Raw genomic sequence first — 20,948 nt, 5'->3', positions numbered from 1 at the left:
GCTGACTCTGAATGTGTAGGCTGTGGATGCAGAAATGCACAGTGAAATCTGAGGGGGCTACCAGTCATTCACTGTCAGTGCTGTCAGCACTGTCAAGCAAGACTGCAGGGCCAATTTGGAACAGAAAGTGCATCACTCCATTGGAATCATACTATAGAATGGAAGATTGGGAGAATTTTATTTAGAATAAATTTACCACGACCAAAGCACAATATTAAGTATTATTAGATGCAAGTATGTATGTATGTATGTATGTACGTATGTATGTAGGTAGGTATGTATGTATGTATTCAAGAGCAGAAACACTTGAACACTTGTGAGTGACAAATTTATGTCGATAACAACGATAGATGGCACTGACAACACAAAAACTATGCTGCCATTGTTTTGTGATGATTTCTTGACTGTGTCAGAAATCTGTCCACCTAGTTTGATTTGTTAGTTTATTTTTGACTTCCAAAGACTTTGTTTTATTACAAAGTCTCATCTATGTTATGATGCATTAAGGAGCCTAAGTTTTCTCATACCCATTTTCTCTGTCTAATTTTACTTCATGGGTATGGACCATGCTTGTTTTCTCATGTATTGAGTATGCTCTCCTTATTTAGTTTTGCCTGCCTGTTTTCTAACGCCTCACTGGAATACACATACTACACATACATTAAAGTTTAATAGTCTCAGATTTAACTGTTGGGGAAATGAAGATTCCCATCTTTGATATAGACAGTGAGCATTTCCAATTGAACATTTAATGCTGTAATCAGACGACTCATGTATTATCGTATCCACTTCAACACAAGAATCTTTGATGTGGCATCTGAAAGATAAAGAAAGGATAAAGCATGCGACCTTACATGCAAAGGTAAGGCTGGCCTTGCGGCTTACGATGGTCCCAAATGAATTGGAGGCAAAGCATTGGTAGGTCCCAGAGTCCTGGTCTTTGTTCAACTGGGTGATGCGGAGGTTTCCACCAAAGAGGGTGTAGCGTGAATCAAATGTTGGATCAATGCTGGTGCCATTGAGCTTCCACCTAAATGACAAAGACCAAATAACAGTATTGAAGGTTTTGCACTAATACTCCTTACAGTGGAAAATTAAACATATGCTTACTTGACATTTATTTGAATCCACATTAGCATTTTTGTTAATGCATTCATTTATCATGACATTATCATATCTAGGATTTCACTATAATTTGTACAGTAATGACTATAGACTAAAATATTTAATGTGTGAATATATCAGATTTCTTACATCCAACCACTGAGGCAGAATTCGACATGACTACAATAAAGAGCACAACTTTTACTCATCCATCTCGCTCGAAACCCAGTCAAACCACATCAAAAAAGGACTTAATCACAGTGGAGGAGCAATTAAAACTAATAGGTGCAGTGAGCATTTGGCAGGCCTGAGCTCTATAGAGGGCTAGGTGATCATTGCACAAATTTGCCTGATCACTGAAGGATGTAATTTAGTCATGATGGCAGCCGATTCTTCTCTTCCCTTATTAAAGCAAATGAAACGCAAAAATCAATATCTCTAAATTCCATGCTGCTCTTGCTCAGGATCTAAGTCATCATTAATGTGCAAAGCATCTATTTCAAAATATTATATAAACTCTCTTTCACTTGACAATATCCACAAAATGTTAACTGAAACTAGAGGCAAGGAAATGTATGGTCTTAATTATGTTATGACAAAACATATTTAGATTTTCTTAAAATGCTGGTAATTATTAATATATAAGGCACAAGTTTATGGATTGTCCTTGTTATGTTTTGTCACGGGTAATTTCTATATACTATTTTGGTCATGTGTAATTTTTCAAAACATCAGTGTTTGGTTTTCTTTGTTTATTGTACATAGACACATTACATTGTCCTAAATAAAGCAAGAGTCAGGCTATTTGCATATATGGAAAATTGTGTGTCGAAAATTGTGTTTTTCTTTAAAAAAGCACCTTTGCACATAAAAAACAAAATATAGTTCTCTTTTCTTAAATGACAATGAGATCAGTAAAAACTTGTTGAAAGAGTGTGACAGGTTTAATTTGTGACTGAAAAGATCTTGCAGCGGATTTTGCTACAGTAAATGCTATTTTAAGTTTACTAAGTTAAAAGGATACTAAGTCTGTTACCTAGTGAACCAGTGTTAATGTATTCCGTGATAGAGACTTAAAAGCACATTTGTACGTCGCTCTGGATAAGAGATTCTGCCAAATGCCGGAAATGTAAATGTAAATGTAAATGTTATAGAATATTTTTAGTGCACAATAAATATTATCTAATATTTGGCATTATTAAGTCATAGTATAGGAGCCAAACATAAGTAAGTGACTGTTTCCTCAGAAATTTTCTGGTAATTTCTGGTTTCTGAATAAATTGTATATTAAATTCTTATTTCAGGTTCCACCAAAAGTGAACAAATAGGCCATTAATCAGCATTAATCACGGGCCAAGTATCCAGGAGGACAACGGGTCAAACGTAAAGAGCTAGATGTAGAGCATTATGGGGTACAGTGCCTTAATGGATAGCACATTTGCCTTGTACCACAGGTAGGGGTTCTCTCTGTGCTTTGGGGTTTCTTCTTGGTAAGTGAATAGGTTTGTGCATGAATGTGCTCTGTGATAAGCTGGCAACGGTATGTCCCTTGGGAAAGGCTCCAGCTTCCCGTTGACCCTGTGTAAACGGATGGATGTTTGGACTGTCTGACAATATACTTTTGCTCACATAAATATTGGGTCGTTTGCTAACAAAGGTGCTATTATTTAACTCATCTGAGGAAATAAATGTTGAAATTATGTGAATCTTCTTATATTCATCTTTTAATCTTGAAGCTAAATGTCAAGATATATATATACAAACAGATATTATTATATTTATTATACTTAGCTAGAATGCAAAGTTAATTATTGAAATGTAGCGATCCACCAAAGGTTGTAAAGCAGGCTCAATATTAAGACTAACAACATCAAAATGGAGAATTACTTCTATTATTACAATCAATTCTAACTACTAATGGAGCTCTGCTCCTGACGGAGTTGCCTCCTGGGGAGTTTAATTCCAATTCCAATGTAAGACAACTAATCAGGCTGTGAGGTCTTGTGAGGACTCTGAACAGTGAAGCAAATGTGTTAGATTAGGGTTGAAACTAAATTCTGCTAGAGGTAATATATAATGTAAACTTTCTCAGCTCCTATACCTTGTTTCTACTAGTCAAGTTGAGTGTTAATGCAGGGATAAATGCCAAAATGCAGTGTGGTCAGAGATATAAAAACTTGAAGATGTCCTATAATTATATTTAAAAAAACAAACATTGCTGCTTCAGACTATCTGTGGGCTGCAGATGAGCAAGTGGCACAAATTTTTTGTCCAAAAACACAATGTGTACTTGTGAATATAACCCAAGTCTGTGTTAAGACAGATCTGACCACCTGGTGCTTAACACAATGCTCGATGACAGGATGTCTAGTGTATAGCACAATTTTCTTTCTTCAGCTTGTATATTACAAAAACATGTTTTCACACCAGAAATTTCACTGAAAGAAATTTGCCTTTAATGATATTGCATTATAGATGCGTTGTCAGACACTTCATTACTGGTGCCATTACAATGTTATTGAACACTGAGAGCAATAGAGACAGAGAGATTGGAGAGAAAGAAAACAAAGACAGACATCCATGACTACAATTTCAGAACTTTTCATTCAGCATGTTTCCCTGAAACTATTATTATTATTATTAGTAGTAATAATAATAATAATAATAATAATAAATAATAATAAATACAATGTTATTATACTACTATTACTACTACTACTAATAATAATAATATTAGAACACAGATCAATTTCATTTTGTTTAGTATAAGGAGATTGACTAGTAAGACTAGCTCCTACTGTAAAGACTCTGCCCGGACTCTGGCCACGTGCGTTTGTTTACGTTTCTCGTCACGTGTCTGCCCCGCCTTTGTCTGCTCCTCCCTGTCGTCACACCTGATCCTTATTGTGTCATCATTGTCTTTTGTATATAACTGTGCCACGTTGCCTCGTGCAGCGCGCCATCTACTGTGGTCTTGGTTTTGTTTAGTCCTGTCTCGAGTCCGTGTTCTTGTTTTGTGTTTGTGTTAATTTCTCCGCGGGGGGCGCCGCCTCACTTCCTGGTTGCGGGCCATGTCGCCAGCCCGAGTTTTGTTTTCATTTTTCGGTGTCCTGTGACATCGCCCCGCACCTGGCGTGGGGGGCGTCGCTTCACATTTGGTTTCCGTCGAGGACGCCGCCCCACTTCCTCTCTGCGGGGGGTGTTGCAGGCCCGCGTTTTGCCCTGTTTTTGGATTTTTTTTTTTCTTTTCTGTAGACTTCCCTGTTCTGTGGAGGATTTTTTTTCCTCTCCCTCCCTCCCTTTCCTGGTTTCTGAGGGGTGGGTCTGGCCGTTGTGCATCGGTGGTTGTGCTCGGCCCTTCAGCTTGGCTGTGGGCGTCGCTCGGCCCTTCAGCTCGGCTGTGGACGTCGCTCGCCCCTTCAGCTCGGCTGTGGACGTCGCTCGGCCCTTCAGCTTGGCTGTGGACGTCGCTCGGCCCTCTCTGGCTGCGCCGCCGTGCGCCTTGCTCCCCCCACCTGCCTCGCGTGCGCCTTGCCCCCCCCACCTGCCTCGTCGTGCGCCTTGCCCCCCCCACCTGCCTCGCCGTGTGCCTTGCCCCCCCCCCCCCCCTCCCGGACCCGTCGGGACTGCCTGGACGGATTGGCGTGTCGGGAGCAGCGCCTTGGGGGGGCTCTGTAAAGACTCTGCCCGGACCCTGGCCACGTGCGTTTGTTTACGTTTCTCGTCACGTGTCTGCCCCGCCTTTGTCTGCTCCTCCCTGTCGTCACACCTGATCCTTATTGTGTCATCATTGTCTTTTGTATTTAACTGTGCCGCGTTGCCTCGTGCAGCGCGCCATCTACTGTGGTCTTGGTTTTGTTTAGTCCTGTCTCGAGTCCGTGTTCTTGTTTTGTATTTGTGTTAATAAATCCCTTTTGTTTTAGCTATCTTGCATTTGTTTCCGCTTCTGTTCTGCGTCATGACACCTACACTGTCAGTTCAAAAACAATTTTTGAATTATAACTTCTTATAAATTATAACTGCGTGCATACAATTTTACAAAGTTAAAAATCCTTTTGAAGTTGTAAAAAATCTCAGTCAACCAATAATATTAACTGAGGGCTGTAGTCACAAGAAACTTTTAGTCATTTGACAAACATGACAAGTTAATACAAAAAAATCCAGTAGCAAATTATCTAATCTAATTATCATTACCATTAAAATGATATAATACTGTGTTAGATTTTACACTTCACTTAAGCTAACTGAATATTTCATCTGATCTTTTTTGACTGATATTTTTTTACTATTGTCACCCTTAATAAAGAGATAATTGATTAAATATATACTTAATTTATATGAACAGAAAGCAAGCGTGTCAGTGTATCTCTCTAACTGAAAAAGATGAGAGACGAGAGCGTTCTACTGTAAGATGAGAGTGTCAGTTAATATTGAAGGGTTTAAACACAATACAATTGTCAATCACTCTAGTCTTACCCAGGAAGACTGTTTTTATAGTGTGTGTGCATACTTTAGGGATAACTCGTAGCAGAAAACTCCACAATGCAATGCATAATGGTTGGTATATCTGTAGTGTCAACAGCTCTATTAGACTGATACACAGGAGAACATGCACACGAGGCAATGTTGTAAAATGAAAATAATGCTTTATATGTTACATGTTTTATAGACACTGTATTTGAAGGCAATATGCATAACTGTATAAATAAAGGTACTGTATCGGTAAAACACATTGCAGCTGATCTACTTCATTTACTCATGTGATCACATTTAAACAGGCATTATGTAGCAATATGAAAACATCTGGATCTGGAGACAGTAAACGTTTCATCTTAAAATTCCTTTGTTTACCATCTGTACGTAAACCTAAAGCTGACAATACACACATGAGCCAGCTGTCTTTGCAGAAAGCTAAGAAACACAGGTTTCATTTATCTCCAGGGCTCTATGAAATTAAATTGACTGAGGAATTAAATGACTTTACAGGAGGGATGGTAGGTTAGCTTCTAAGGCTAAAATGGCTAACAGCATGATAATGAGTGCAGCAGGCATAGCACAAAGGCTTACAATTTAATGACTTTTGAAAGTGATGTACTTGGGAGCTGCCAGGAGGAAGATGTTCACCTTGAGGCCAGGCGATTTGGCCAAGATGACAAGAAACGGGAAGTGGCTTATTAGATCGGCCATTAGGCTACCTCAATCCTGAGGGAGTAAAACAGACCTGTCTGTACACAGAAACCTCAGCTGCTGCAGTGAAGAAAATGGGATTGATCCATACAAGACACATGGAGTCGACAGAACATACCTGGCTTTTGTAAAATTAAATAAGTTTGTGGTTGAGAAGTCTGTGTTGCAAATTCTTGAAAAATCACACATCATAAGCTCCATCAAAAGTTTTGTTTCTTAATTGTCCATTTTATTGTGTGTTATTTTAGAATCTGATCATCATCTCTCTCTTTCTCTCTCTCTAAAAAAAAATGTTTTTATTTTTTTTGAAATGTTAGAAAAAATAATTAACATGGCAAAATAAGTTACATGTATTAATTTAGTAAACATTTCTTCCCTGAGTCTTTTTTGACTGGGTTGGAAATTAATAGTTATTACGGGGAGAACCACTAAAAGAATCACCTGTAAAACGGTGGTGGCTGTCCTTGAGCTTCGCAACTAAACACAACTTCTTGGCTTTTCTCCAAAGAGTCCACGGGGAATACGATGCTGCCAGGCTGCTTGGTGATAATGGGAGCCTGCAGTACATTGTCCACTGTCAGAGAAATAGAAAAGAGACAAAAAACAATAAACAAATTTCATATGCATACTGCCAGCAAGCCTGCAAAACAAGCGATCTGTAATGGACTTAGACCTGACCAACCTTAGGAGAGCATTAAATAGGGAAATCCACAAGGAGATAAAACATACAAGTTGACGTTTTTTTGACACCACTGCCTAGGCAACAGTTTTTGGAAAGCTTTATTTTATTGTAATTTGCACAACACTAGCCAGCATTGTACTAGTGATATTGTTACAGCAAATGTCTGAGCAAATAGAGTAGTGTTGTTTTGTCTAAAATATCACAATGATGAGATTCCTTTACTTAAAAATACTAAAGTATTTACAGGATATGTGCTGTGACCCATGCATAGCCAATTCTAGCAACACAACAACAACAACAGCAACAACAATAATAATAATGTTTTTTTATAATAATGAGCATATTTAGTCTGTTGTGCATAGATCTTGTTCTTGCTCTATGTACAGTATGTATTTGTCTTTGTTTGTTATGTCGCTCTTTTTATTTTTTTTTGCGCTTGTATCCATCTACACACTCTTGTTGGAATAAGTTCCCTTTCGATACTCCACTCATACTGCGTATGGGGGAAAAGCTCCTTTTTTCCTCAATACTGAAGCCTTTTTTCAATAACGCAGTGCAACTGCACTGCCATTGGTTTAATCTGTAAACTTTTTTAAAACCAATGACGGCGCTGCGTAGCTGCGCGAGCCTGTGGCGATGCAGCGCGCCAAAGCCCGCTAAAAAGGGGGCGGGGCGTATAGCTATATAAGCAGGCAAATCGCCAGAGGAAATCAGATCTTACTCCTTCAGCGACGACTTCACTTCGCTGAATTTCTTCTGAACGCCTTCGCTGGATTTTTCGCCGTTGAATAGGCACCGCAGCGGACCAGCTGAGACCGCCGACCGCTTGCAGCGCCGGCGCTCTATAGACAGCCGTTTCGTGCGCCGTTCTCGGGTTGCCGGCTTCCTGCTTGCAGCCGTTTCTCAGCGATCTCCTGCCGCCATCCGGCGATCACAAAAAAGAGCTTTCCAGCGGTTTTCACCGCTCTAAAAGAGCATTCCTACAAAAAACGCCGTTTTAACGGCGGCGGCCATGCCGCGTCACAACTGTGGCATATGCAGAGTCCCTCTGCATGAGAATGACGGCCATGATGAGTGCGTTTCCTGCCTGGGTAAATCCCACGCTGAAACTGCACTCACTGAGTCCTCATGCTGCTTCTGTGAGAGCATGAGTCTCGCCTCTCTGCGCTCTCGGATCGCTTTCTTTAATGAAAGTGACCCCGCCCCTCACGCCCCCCCGTCCTTTTCCTCCCGCGAGCCGGCCAGGAAGCGACAGCGGGGTAGAGGGGCTCAGCGCCCGGGTTTGGGTGAGCTCACGCCGGCTCGGCGCCCGCGTGCCTCACCCTCCCCAACGAGAGAGCCGTCCCCCGTCCTCTTCTCACGCCCAGAGCAGCGTCCCTCAGCTGAAGTGAGTGACCTCGTCTCATTTGGCGGATCGGAGGACGAGCCGCTTGATGACTCCATGTCACTCGCGGCTTCTGAAACGGAAGACTGGGCCGGTGATTCTAACCCCGCCCACTTGCCGTCGCGAGAGCCCATCGACGCCAAAGCTGGGATGGATGCCGAGCTTCTCCGCATCCTCTCCAGAGCCGTCGAAGATCTCCATCTGGAGTGGGCCCCCCCTGAGGAGCCGACGCGCAGCAGGCTGGACGAGTGGTTCCTGCCGGGAAGCCGCCAGGCCCCCCGCCAGCGTTCTGCCCCGTTCTTCCCTGAGGTGCACGATGAGCTCACAAAGTCGTGGCGCGCCCCCTACTCGGCCCGCCTACGCACTTCCTCTGCAGCTCTCGGCGCAGTAGACGGCTCTCAGGAGAAGGGCTATGAGCAATTGCCGCCCCTGGATGAGGCCGTGGCTGCTCATCTCTGCCCCCCCGCGGCTGTGGGGTGGAAAAGCAAGAGAGCCCTTCCTTCAAAGCCCTGCAGGATGACATCTGCCATGGCTGGCAGAGCGTACACTTCTGCGGGCCAAGCTGCTTCAGCACTACACACCATGGCCATTCTACAGGTGTTCCAGGCAAAGCTTCTCCGTTCCCTGGATGAGTCGAGCCCTAGTGAACCTGCTTTTTGCGACCTCCGCAGCGCCACAGATCTGGCCCTGCGCGCCACAAAAACTACGGCCCAAGCCATTGGACGATCCATGGCCAACCTGGTTGTGCTGGAGCGCCACCTCTGGCTTAATCTCACTGAGATTAAGGAGAGCGACAAAGTGGCCTTTCTAGATGCCCCAGTCTCTCCATCCGGTCTCTTCGGGCCGGCTGTAGAAGGGTTTACGGAGCGCTTCACCGCAGCACAGAAGTCGTCCCAGGCTATGCGGCACTTCCTGCCCAAGCGCTCCACCTCCGCCCCGAGTCGCCCCAGGACTGCGCCGACTCAGCGCCAGAGCAAACCTGTCCCTTCTGCCCCCCAGGTGGCGCCCCCTAAGGAGCAGCACCCAGCTCGCCCCACCAAGCGTGCTAAACCGCCTGGACGTCAGGGCCCCCGGCAGAGGATTGTGCTGGACCCGACGCCCTCTAAATCCTCCTGATCGTTTGGGAAGGAAGAGGAAAGAGCAAAGTCCCGCCACGGCTGGACCACCCCAGAAGCTCTCTCGCCTGCTGGCTATGCGACCTGGGCCCACCGTTGTTGCGTCCACGCAAAGCACTGTTATGACAAACACAATAAAGATTTCACATTTTCTAAAAGAGAGCAATTTTCCTCTTCCACACTTGTCAGTGTTCAGGCCCCTAATCAGTGGCCTGCCACCCGACATTATCCAGCCCCTTGTCACGCGGGCCGAGGCCTGGCAGGCCATCCCCGGAGTGTCCAAGTGGGTGTTGGGAATAATAAAATGCGGCTACTCACTGCAGTTCGCCCGGAGACCCCCACGTTTTCGCGGGGTGATTCCCACTTTGGTAAAGCCGGACGACGCCCAGGTCCTCCGCACCGAAGTGCTGACGCTGTTGAGGAAGGGAGCCATAGAGATGGTTCCTCCCTCAGAAAGCGGGTCGGGGTTCTACAGCCGTTATTTCCTTGTCCCCAAGAAAGATGCTGGTCTCAGACCCATCTTAGACCTCAGACTCCTGAACCTCTCCCTCATGAAACGGAAGTTCAGGATGTTGACACTGAAGCAGATCCTCACGCAGATTTGCCCCGAGGACTGGTTCTTCTCGCTGGATCTGAAAGACGCTTACTTTCACATCCAGATAGCCCCACATCACAGACGATTCTTGAGATTCGCGTTCGAGGGTGTGGCTTACCAATATGCAGTCCTTCCCTTTGGGCTGTCTCTAGCTCCACGCACTTTCACGAAGTGCATGAACGCGGCACTTTCCCCTCTGAGACAGATGGGAATCCGCATTCTGAACTATCTCGACGACTGGCTCATTCTAGCCCAGTCGCGAACCGAGCTAGACCACCACAGATCTGTGCTCCTGAGCCACTTAGAGTGCCTAGGACTCAGGGTCAATTTTGCCAAGAGCTCACTGCTCCCCAGCCAACGTATTATGTTCCTGGGAGTGGTTTTCGACTCAGTCCGCATGAGGGCGGTCATATCACCAGAACGCGCTCTGGTACTTCAGCAGCTCGCGGCCTCTGTCAGGAACAAGGCCTGTTTCCCTCTGAAGTTCTTTCAGAGGATGCTAGGGCTGATGGCTTCCGCCTCCCCAGTTTTACAGCTTGGCCTCCTACGAATGCGGCCCCTGCAATACTGGCTGAAACTCCGGGTCCCACCTCACGCTTGGCGGCACGGCCGCTTTCGCGTCAGAGTCAACCAGGCCTGTCTAGCAGCCCTGGAGCCTTGGATGAACCCTGTTTGGTTCAGCCGTGGAGTACCCCTACAGGCGGTTTCCAGAAGGACGGTGGTCTCAACAGATGCGTCCAACCTGGGTTGGGGCGCTCTGTGCGAGGGCAGACCAGCCTTCGGCTCGTGGTCGCACGAGGACAGCCATCTCCATATCAACTGCCTCGAGATGCTGGCAGTAGAACGAGCCCTTCGATCGTTTCAGGCGATCCTGGAAGGGCGCCACGTCTTAGTCCAGTCGGACAGCATGACAGTGGTGTCCTACATAAATCACCAAGGTGGCATTTCGTCCAGCCGCCTCTACATGCTGGCAAAGCGCCTCTTGGAATGGGCATTACCCAGGTTGCAATCGCTCAAGGCGACACACATACCTGGCAAGTCGAATCTGGGAGCAGACATGCTTTCGCGGAGCAACGTCCCCTCGGACGAGTGGATGCTCCATCCCCAGACGGTTCTCAAAATCTGGGAGATTTTCGGGAAGGCAGAGGTCGACCTCTTCGCCTCAGAAAGCAACTCTCATTGCCCAACTTATTTTTCAAAGGACACAGATGCGCTGGCCCACGACTGGCCCAGCCTCCTTCTTTACGCTTTTCCCCCGATCGCTCTGGTCCCTCAGGTCATCAGACGAGTCAGGGAAGACAGGCACAGAGTCCTCCTGGTGGCCCCACTCTGGAGGAGCCAAGTTTGGTCCTCGGAGCTATTCAGGCTTTCCATGAAAGCCCCATGGCCGATCCCCCTGAGGCGAGACCTCCTCTCTCAGGCGAACAGGACAATCTGGCACCCGCAGCCAGAACTCTGGGCTCTGCACGTATGGTCCCTCGATGGGAGCCTCTGAGCCTCCCCAAGGACGTGCTACATACCATTGCTCAGGCGAGGGCCCCGTCTACGAGACGCCTCTACGCCCAGAAATGGTCAGTCTTCGTTGACTGGTGCTCCGCACGGAACGAAGACCCTGTTGAGTGTGACGTATCTCCGATACTGTCATTCCTCCAAGAGCGTCTGGACAAGGGTCTCACCCCTTCCACGCTCAAGGTGTACGTAGCAGCCATCGCAGCATTTCATGCTCCTATTGCTGGCCAATCAGTGGGTCGAAACGGCCTCGTCGTACGTTTCCTGAGAGGTGCTAGGCGGTTGAAGCCCCCACGTCCTCTCACCGCTCCCACTTGGGACCTTCACACGGTCCTTGAAGCGCTCAAAGGGCCTCCCTTTGAACCGCTGCGGTCAGCTGGCCTTCGGCCCCTAACGCTCAAAACCGCTCTGCTACTTGCTCTAGCATCAGTCAAGCGTGTTGGCGATTTGCAGGCCCTCTCGGTGAGCCCTGCATGCCTTGAGTTTGGGCCCAATGACTCAAAGGTCATTTTAAAACCCAGGCACGGCTACGTACCTAAAGTTCTCTCAACGCCATTTAGAGCGCAGGTAGTTTCTCTCTCGGCTCTGCCTCTGTTGTCAGGTGAGCAAGAGCTGAATTTACTCTGCCCAGTGAGGGCTTTGAGGGTATACACTGAGCGGTCACAGCCGTTCAGGCAATCTGACCAGCTTTTTGTCTGCTTTGGTGGCCGCACCAAGGGGTCTTCGGTCTCAAAGCAACGCCTCTCGCGTTGGATAGTCGACGCTATTGCTCTATGTTACTCTTCTATGGGTCTTGAGTGCCCCATAGGAGTAAGAGCCCACTCCACTAGAGGGATGGCCTCTTCATGGGCCTGGTCTGGTGGTGTCTCTATCAAGGACATCTGTGAGGCGGCCAGTTGGTCCTCGCCGTCCACTTTTGTCAGATTCTATAACCTGGACATCCCGACCTTGCACGCTCGGGTTCTTTCGGTTTGATACGACGGCCTCTTCAGACTCCGTCATCATACCACCTCCGGGGAGCTTGCTCCCTCTTAGCAGTGTTGCGTCAAGGGTTCGACGGCTCCGGCCCTCTCACTTATCCTCTGGGCCCCAGGGTGCTCAAGATAAGTCTTATCGTTCCCTACCGTGGCACGGCGCGGTTGAATTCGTTCCCCATACGCAGTATGAGTGGAGTATCGAAAGGGAACGTACTCGGTTACGAACGTAACCTCGGTTCCCTGAGATACGGAACGAGTACTGCGTTATATGCCGTGCCACGATGCTGCGGCTTCAGTGTCGTCGCTTCAGTCGTATGACCTGATTTCCTCTGGCGATTTGCCTGCTTATATAGCTATACGCCCCGCCCCCTTTTTAGCGGGCTTTGGCGCGCTGCATCGCCACAGGCTCGCGCAGCTACGCAGCGCCGTCATTGGTTTTAAAAAAGTTTACAGATTAAACCAATGGCAGTGCAGTTGCACTGCGTTATTGAAAAAAGGCTTCAGTATTGAGGAAAAAAGGAGCTTTTCCCCCATACGCAGTACTCGTTCCGTATCTCAGGGAACCGAGGTTACGTTCGTAACCGAGTACGTTTTACGTGTACCTTATTAATTCACCAGCCTTTGAAATATCTCACTATAGCAAGTCAATTCCATTTATTATGTAAGTGTAAGTGTATTCAGTTATATCATATTTTGCATTCAAGCACAGATGTTTCTCAGTTTAATGCAATCTCCTAGGACTGACAAGATGGGTTTCATTGGCAGTTGAGGTGTTGTTCTGCTGGGGAAACACCTATAAACCCATGATTACAAGAAAATATTACTAAAAGAACATTTCACCAACATATGTATGATTAATTGGTTTATATGATTTACTATTCTTTTATGACAACTTTAACTGGGCAAAGGTTTTTTGAGTGAAAAAATAAAATTAATTGTAGAGCATTAGTTATACTGTAGGACACAATATGAGTGGTTATATGAATTGTGACCTTTTTCACATAAAAACATTTTATTTTCAGAAAGAGCTGGATTCAACTGGTGCATATACAGCATGCAAACCAAGTGCACACAGACTTTTAAGGCTGGCTTAAGTAGTGTAAAATGCTTCAAAGGTCAGCTGGCTTACACTCAAACAGCAGGAGTCCCTGCATTTCCAGTCCAGCCCCCTGATCTACCACTGCTCATTTGAGTTCCATGCAGAAAAGAGTTAAAGCTTTTTAGCAGCAGGGGCTATCAGTGCAACACTGCACAATAAATAAATAGCAGGAACTTCTCAAAAAAAAAAAGCCTGGAAAATCATTATTGCTGTCTCACCCTTTGTGTGTGAGTCACATTTTGTAAAAATGATTTTATATTTGTGCTTTGTTCTGTAAATTAAATAATTTCTTCTGTGGAGTGTTGATTTTAGATTTTCTATTAGAAAGAAATTAAAAGGGTATGTTCAAATTAAACATCAGAATGGGGAGTAAGTCCCTGTGGAGTTTGGCATGGTTGTTGCTCCCAAAAACACTGCTGGGATTTTCAAACATCCAGTGATCACAGTTCTTGATGATAGAGGCTGGAGGAGAATATCCAGACTGATTTGCACCGACAGAAAGCCCAAGTTAACTCATCTGACAACTCAATAGTGCTCAACAGAAACTTACTATGTACAACACATTACACATTGTGTAGCCAAATGAGAGGACAAGCATTGATATCATCTAATCAGATTTCTTAATCTTACCACAAACACATACAACGTTCAAAATCACCATGCCTTTTCTGTGGGTTTTTTTCTGTGGGTTTGTGCTTTTATGTTTTACTTCTTTTAAATTACTTAATTTTATTGAATCTCATTTATGTTTAATAACATTTATTCATTAAAATGAAAATAGAATAAAAACATCAATACAGATAAATAAGGATATTTGTAAAATAACATAAGCTGTTCATCTAATTTGTGTCAATACAACTTGTAAACAAATTCTTTCAATGTAGAAATTTTGCAATCTTGAGATTGCCTTATTTGCATAATTCACTGACATGTCTGTATTAGGTGAGCTCAGAGCTGTTGGCAAAGTGTTGGCAAACCCTCTCTGGTGTCCTGCTTATGAAGTATTTGAACTGAATCATGGAGGAAGTAATGGCTGACTCATCAAGCTATACAAATCATGCTAAAATGGCTAAAATTACTTATAGCTTATATTAACAGCAGTCATATTTTTAACAATTACTTCCTACCCTTATTTTCAGAAGAAAAAAATACATAACATGGCACCTTTTTGATATCCCATTGCACCTGTTATAAATAATCCAAAAGATTTGATTTAACCAAGCCTTTACCAAATTATATATGTTTATAAATTGCCTGCTTCATGATTTATGTACCCTACTCTTTTTGAATGATTTTTTTTCTCTCAGAAACACTTGCCCCTAGACTATCAGCTATTCTGATTTACAGTCTTTAATGCAGACTTCAGAATTAAAGAAAATTGGGAAAAGTGTATGTTTATTTACACCCTTCTCTAACACATAAACTCACCCTAACCATATACTATATGGCCAAATGTAACCACCACATCCATATTATTTTTAAAGGTCCCATTCCAGATTTAGCCACACTTTTATGTTATTAGAAATTTCACTCTTCCTCATACTTTCATGAATTTTGCATGATGCACACTGCCACTGTCCGATACAACTGTATTCAAATATTGCAAAAGCATTAGGACCACGTAGGGGTGTAATGATCAGCAGGTGTCTGCAAACCTTTGGCCATATATTGTATTAAAATTCTTGTAGATTTAATATCAGTTCAGTAACGTAAAATTCTGAGGCACCTGCACATTTGTTTCTGCATATTTTTCTTGGATTTCTTTTTACAGGGAGCCAAGCAGGGTATACACTTTTTTAATGAGAGAAAACATCTCTTTTACTGTTGTGTCAATTATGTCAATTAGGAACCTTTACTCTGGGCTCTTAGATTTCTTTACACCTCCCAAAAAACATGCTGGTAGGTGTACTTGCTACACTAAACTGCCCATGTCTACATGAAGGTGTGTGGATGATCTTTGTGTACAAATGTGTGTGGCTGGTATCAAGTTGTATACCATATGGCCAAAACTATCTGTACCAACCAGAACATCACACCCATATATGCATCCCATTGTAAAACCATGGGCATTAATGTGTAGTTGGTCCCCGTTTATAACAGTGTCCACTATTATGAGAAGGCATTTTACTAAATTTGGAAGTATGGCTGTGGGGATTTGCTCATTCAGCCACAAAAGCATTAGTGGGTTCAGGTACTGATGTCAGGCAAGAAGTCCTGGTACACCGCCTGCATTCCAATCCATCCCAGAAATGATTAGTAGGGTTGAGGTTAAGGCTCTGTGTAGGCACATCCAGTTCATTAAAACCAATCTTGGCAAACCATATTTTTATGAACCTTGCTTTGTGCATAGAGGCATTGTCATGCTGGAACATGCTTGGACTAAGCTGCTTAGTTCCAGGGAAGTTGTAATGCTACAGAAAGCAAACACATGCTAGATAACTGTTTACTTCCATATTTGTGCCAGATGTTTGGGGAACACCTAGCTATTGGTATGATGTTCAGGTGTTCATATTAAAAATATAGTTTATTTCTGCATTGCTTCCAGTGTTACTCCACCACAGCTCTGATGAAATAAACCAATTCCTTAATAAAAATGAATGCATGCAAGTTCTCTGTTGTTAAGAACAAGTGGCACAAAGAAGCGGCTACTTGGGCCAAATTATGATATTGATTTGGAGATGTAATATCTAGAAACTGATAGAAAATAATACCAAAATATCAGAGCTATATACTGTATATTTGCATTTAGACCTATATAATTTATTACTTCTTTAGCAGAATCAGTGGTATTTTGCATTGAATCATTTGAAAATGTGGTATCACATGCAAAACTGAAATGTGCAACCCTAGTATACCGGGATCAGACTTTCTAATGAAATGGATAAGACTGATAAATTATTTATCATCCTCTGATGTGTAGTCACAATTCTAGTAAACAATATGCAAATAAATTACATGAGTCACATTGCAACCCTTAAGCATGCAAGATGTGTGAACTGAATAGTCTGTGCATTTTTGGTATCTGTGCTCTTTCAGAGCCATCCGTTTGGCAAATACTGTTGGCAAAGGAGCAAGTAAGATATTTTTTGCCAGTGAGGTTGTTTGTAATGGTGAGCACAAAAGAAAGTGTTTGGAAGCCTGGCTAGCTGAACTGCATGGTAACTTCAGAGAGCACTGGATGGTGTAATTTGCCTTGTTTGGTTCTCTACAGATATGTGTCAGCCCAGCCTGTGCTACTTGGACTAATTCCCCATGTGATATGACAGCCTGTCCAATGTACAGAATCTCTGTACCCTCTAGAACTACAGAGATCTGAAAAAAAACAAATATAGGCTCTCTTGCTGATAACATTATGAGCAATGCAGAACTGAGGCACTGTGGTACGCACAGTGTTATAAATATAATATAATGTAAAACTATATACATGCATTTTGGAACACAGATAATCCCAAATAATGTGGAGGAGAAATTTGTGAAATGTGACTTAAGCATAGTTATTGTCATCCCAAGATAAGATAAAAACTACTAAATAATTAGTACAAACTGTGCATTCTCATAAGACTTTTTTCTCTAATATGTGTTTGCAACTTTGCAAAACTTTTACAAAAATATAAATATTTAACATAATATAATATAATATAAAAACACTTGCAGCCCACACAGCTCTGTTGTTCCCTACTACTACTATTACTACTACTACTACTACTACTACTACTACTATTATTATTATTATTATTATTATTATTATTATTATTATTATTATTATTATTATTATTAATTCTCCATATGTAAAAACAAGCATTATGTCCCTGAGACTGGAATGTTGATGCTGCCATTTTTTCAAAAACAACACTACTAATACTACTACTACTAAGGAGAAGAAGAAAAAGAAAAAGAAGAAGACTTTATTCTCCTACTATATATATATATATATATATATATATATATATATATATATATATATATAGTGAGCAAATAAATTAAAAACCAAAACTAAATACTAAATATAGATTTATTGTATAAATATATAAAGATATAAAGATCTATCTCCTTACAAACATGCTCATACATGCACACACACACACACACACACACATATACACACAAGTGTCCCGAAATATTTGACAAGGTTTGCATCATGTCATGCTGCTTAGCAACCCCTAAGCACTAATTGCATACACACCAGCTATTCTGTAGAGTCAAGGGTGCTCTATGGAAACTTCCACAGCACAAATTTGGCGTGTTATTTAGGGCTGCAGAGAGATAGACAGCCCACTGAAGTTTTAATTAAAGCTGAGATCTTTGGAGGGAAGTTAAATGACACAGCCAGTACAATTATTCTAGAGCAGGTGCAGCACACCCTTTGGGACTATGTGTATATTTGCTGCTGCAACAGAACACTGCCTGTTTTCTGCATCTCTCAAGCATTCATGTCTTAATCAGCTTAATGTCCTGGGCCCAAAATTAATAATACAATAATAATACCCTGCAATAACACATGCATGGATATTTTTAAAGGTTGTGCATTGCAATAGATTATGAATTGTACCTCCTGTAAACCAAGGCTTGTTTATTTAAGCTAGGACATCCTACAAAAGCAACCATAGAGAGAGAAAACAGGTTAAAGCACCAAAGACTGATTTGTCCTGATTGCATGAATAAAACATTTACTGATATTCATGTGTTCCAGGTCGAAGGAATATGTGTTGAGCAAGCACAAACAAAGCAATAAAATTAAGCTTGTGCTGCACTTGGTCAAAATAAGGAAAAAATATGGGGTGGAGGGTACAGAGGGTGGAGGTATAGAGGTTGTGGAAAGAAGAGAATGCTGACATCACTGGTTAGCAGGGGGCTCACCAGAGCCAGCATCTAGGGACAGGTTTGTGTTCATGCAACCAACAAGAAGAGTAATTGCATCCCTCAAGACAGTGCAGGTGGGTCCACATAGACTTAGATAATGCTTTCTGTTACTCAGATACACTCTTGCCTTTCATCAACAAGAAGCCTGGCTTACACTAATACTGCCATCAACAAGATATCTGCGCTAATGAAGGCCTTAATGGAGTCAATAACACAGTACTGGAAAGAGGACCAGGTCAAGAATGATGTCCTATCATGTATTCCATTTTTTATTTCTTCTTCTTCTTCTTCTTCTTCTTTTTCTTCTTCTTCTTCTTCTTCTTCTTCTTATTATTATTATTATTATTATTATTATTAGTAGTAGTAGTAGTATTAGTATTAATATTATTAAACAGGAACGTGTTAAGGAAAAAAAAATAGTAAGTCTTAATCTTGAGTCTTAGAAAGTTTGCTTGATGGGCTGTGTTAGAACAGAATATCGTTGTGTATTTTTTTAAATACATTTACATTTACATTTACAGCATTTGGCAGACGCCCTTATCCAGAGCGACGTACATAAGTGCTTAAATCTCTAACATTGAATACATTAATGCTGGATCACTAAGTTACATACTTAAGATACCATGAGTTTAAAACATTTGTTCAAAGTTACAATGAAAGTGTCAAAGGTGTGTTTTTTTTTTTTTTTTTTTTTTTTTTTTAAATGCAAAAGATAATGAAAGAAGTGCTAGTTGAAGTGTTTCCTGAATAAGTAGGTCTTCAACCGCCGCTTGAAAATAGCCAGTGACTCAGCTGTCCGGACCTCTAGGGGAAGTTCGTTCCACCACCTTGGTGCCAGTACAGAGAAGTACATTATATGCATTTACTACAGTTATTTAGAAGAATATAGACAACAACAGAACAGCATTATTTATAATCTAGTCAAGTTCTCTTTACTGAATTATTTATTATATATTTTAAACAGGAAGACAAATTGGCAAGTCAGCGAAAGAACATGCAAGCCATTATATCTTTCACCATATGACCATTAACATATAATTATAAAAATAAACAGAAAAACCTAGCAGGACTTTGCACATTACTCATAATAATGAAATTAACATCTTGTATGGTAAATAACAAAATCATGTTTTTTTTCTAAGTTGTTCTCTTATTTTAGGCTGCTTATATGAAAATAAACTAAATAATATAAATCATTACATTATAAATACATTAAATTATAAATAATAATATAAGTTGTTTATTAAAAAGTTCAGACAACAAAAAAAGAACAGTCATCAAGATCCGATGAACTCTCTTCTAAAGAAGCAAATGTGAGGCTGTGTATTTGATTTGAATAATTTATTTCAAAGCTGACAAGCATTTAAGTGAGAGTCTTGTTTTGTTACTCTTATTTGGGGCACCTTTTTGTAATATACTGTATAGAATAGAATGCAAATATTAATCTTTTTAAAGTGATGGGACATTAATCAATAATATATGAATAATATGAATATAATATGAAAATGGAACCATTGTGTAACCATTGTGTAACCATTGTGTGGTGTTGTGTCTAGCGATGCTAGAACAACACTTAACATGCCACAATAGCTATTCAAATACTAGAAGTATTATGGTAAATTCTTGTTTTTGGAATGAATCAGACATGAATTGGTTATAGGTTTCTGCTCATTTACAGTGGAAAAAAGGCTGAGGTACATCAGATTATAACAATAAAAAAAACATATACTGCCAAAACATTTTTTTAAATAAATAAAAGCCTGATTAACTTACAAAGAAATAATACATAGTATGCTGTAATGTTGCTTGGACATAAAGAAGACCTGCATGTTCTTGTTATAAAATCATCTTAATTCCTACCCACCAGTTGCCAAACTATAATTTAGTGCATGAAAAAGAAAATTAAACCTACTGCTAACTTCTAACTGAAAAAATCAGCTTGTATTAATTGTATTTATGTAACAGTAACTACACTTCCTGCTAAGCAATTCAGTTTTCAATAGAAGATGTAAATAAATATTGTTCTGGATAATAATAATAATAATAATAATAATAATAATAAGAAGAAGAAGAAGAAGAAGAAGAAGAACAACAACAACAACAACAATATGATCAGGAAAATGTTCCAATATTATATATCTGTGAGTGGCAAAAGTATATGAACTTCCAGGGTTATTATTTATAATCTATTATATTATAATTATATATAAGGTCAAATTAGAGTCTATCTGTTTTCAATCAACTGGATGACAATCGGGTCTCTGTGAGTGCCCTGTTTTATATAAAGAACAGGGATATTTCATAGTCTGATATTCAAAACACACGTTTGTGGAAGTGGATCTTGGTTAAAAAAAGGGGGGGGGGGGGATTTCTGAGGACTTCAGAAAAAGAGTTATTGTTGCTCACTGGGATGAAAGGTTATAAAAACATTTCTAA

At 41.8% G+C, this 20,948-nt stretch overlaps 1 protein-coding gene across 2 annotated transcripts in view; it reads right to left on the bottom strand.

Moving 5' to 3' along the window:
* cntn4 (contactin 4) overlaps positions 1–20,948 on the bottom strand; it is a 150,914-nt gene that overhangs the window by 105,607 nt on the left and 24,359 nt on the right. For both annotated transcript variants that reach the window (XM_060868386.1, XM_060868385.1), the window contains exons 3-4: positions 6,733–6,865; positions 855–1,030 (exon numbers count right to left, since the gene is read on the bottom strand). In XM_060868386.1, the coding sequence (XP_060724369.1) occupies positions 855–1,030; positions 6,733–6,865 (309 nt within the window). The remainder of the gene's footprint in view (positions 1–854; positions 1,031–6,732; positions 6,866–20,948) is intronic.

This window comes from Tachysurus vachellii, chromosome 4 (genome assembly GCF_030014155.1).
Source record: "Tachysurus vachellii isolate PV-2020 chromosome 4, HZAU_Pvac_v1, whole genome shotgun sequence".
NCBI lineage: Eukaryota > Metazoa > Chordata > Actinopteri > Siluriformes > Bagridae > Tachysurus > Tachysurus vachellii.
The sequence above is the reverse complement of the archived record's forward strand: the minus strand, read 5'-3'. Positions and strand labels throughout refer to the sequence as shown.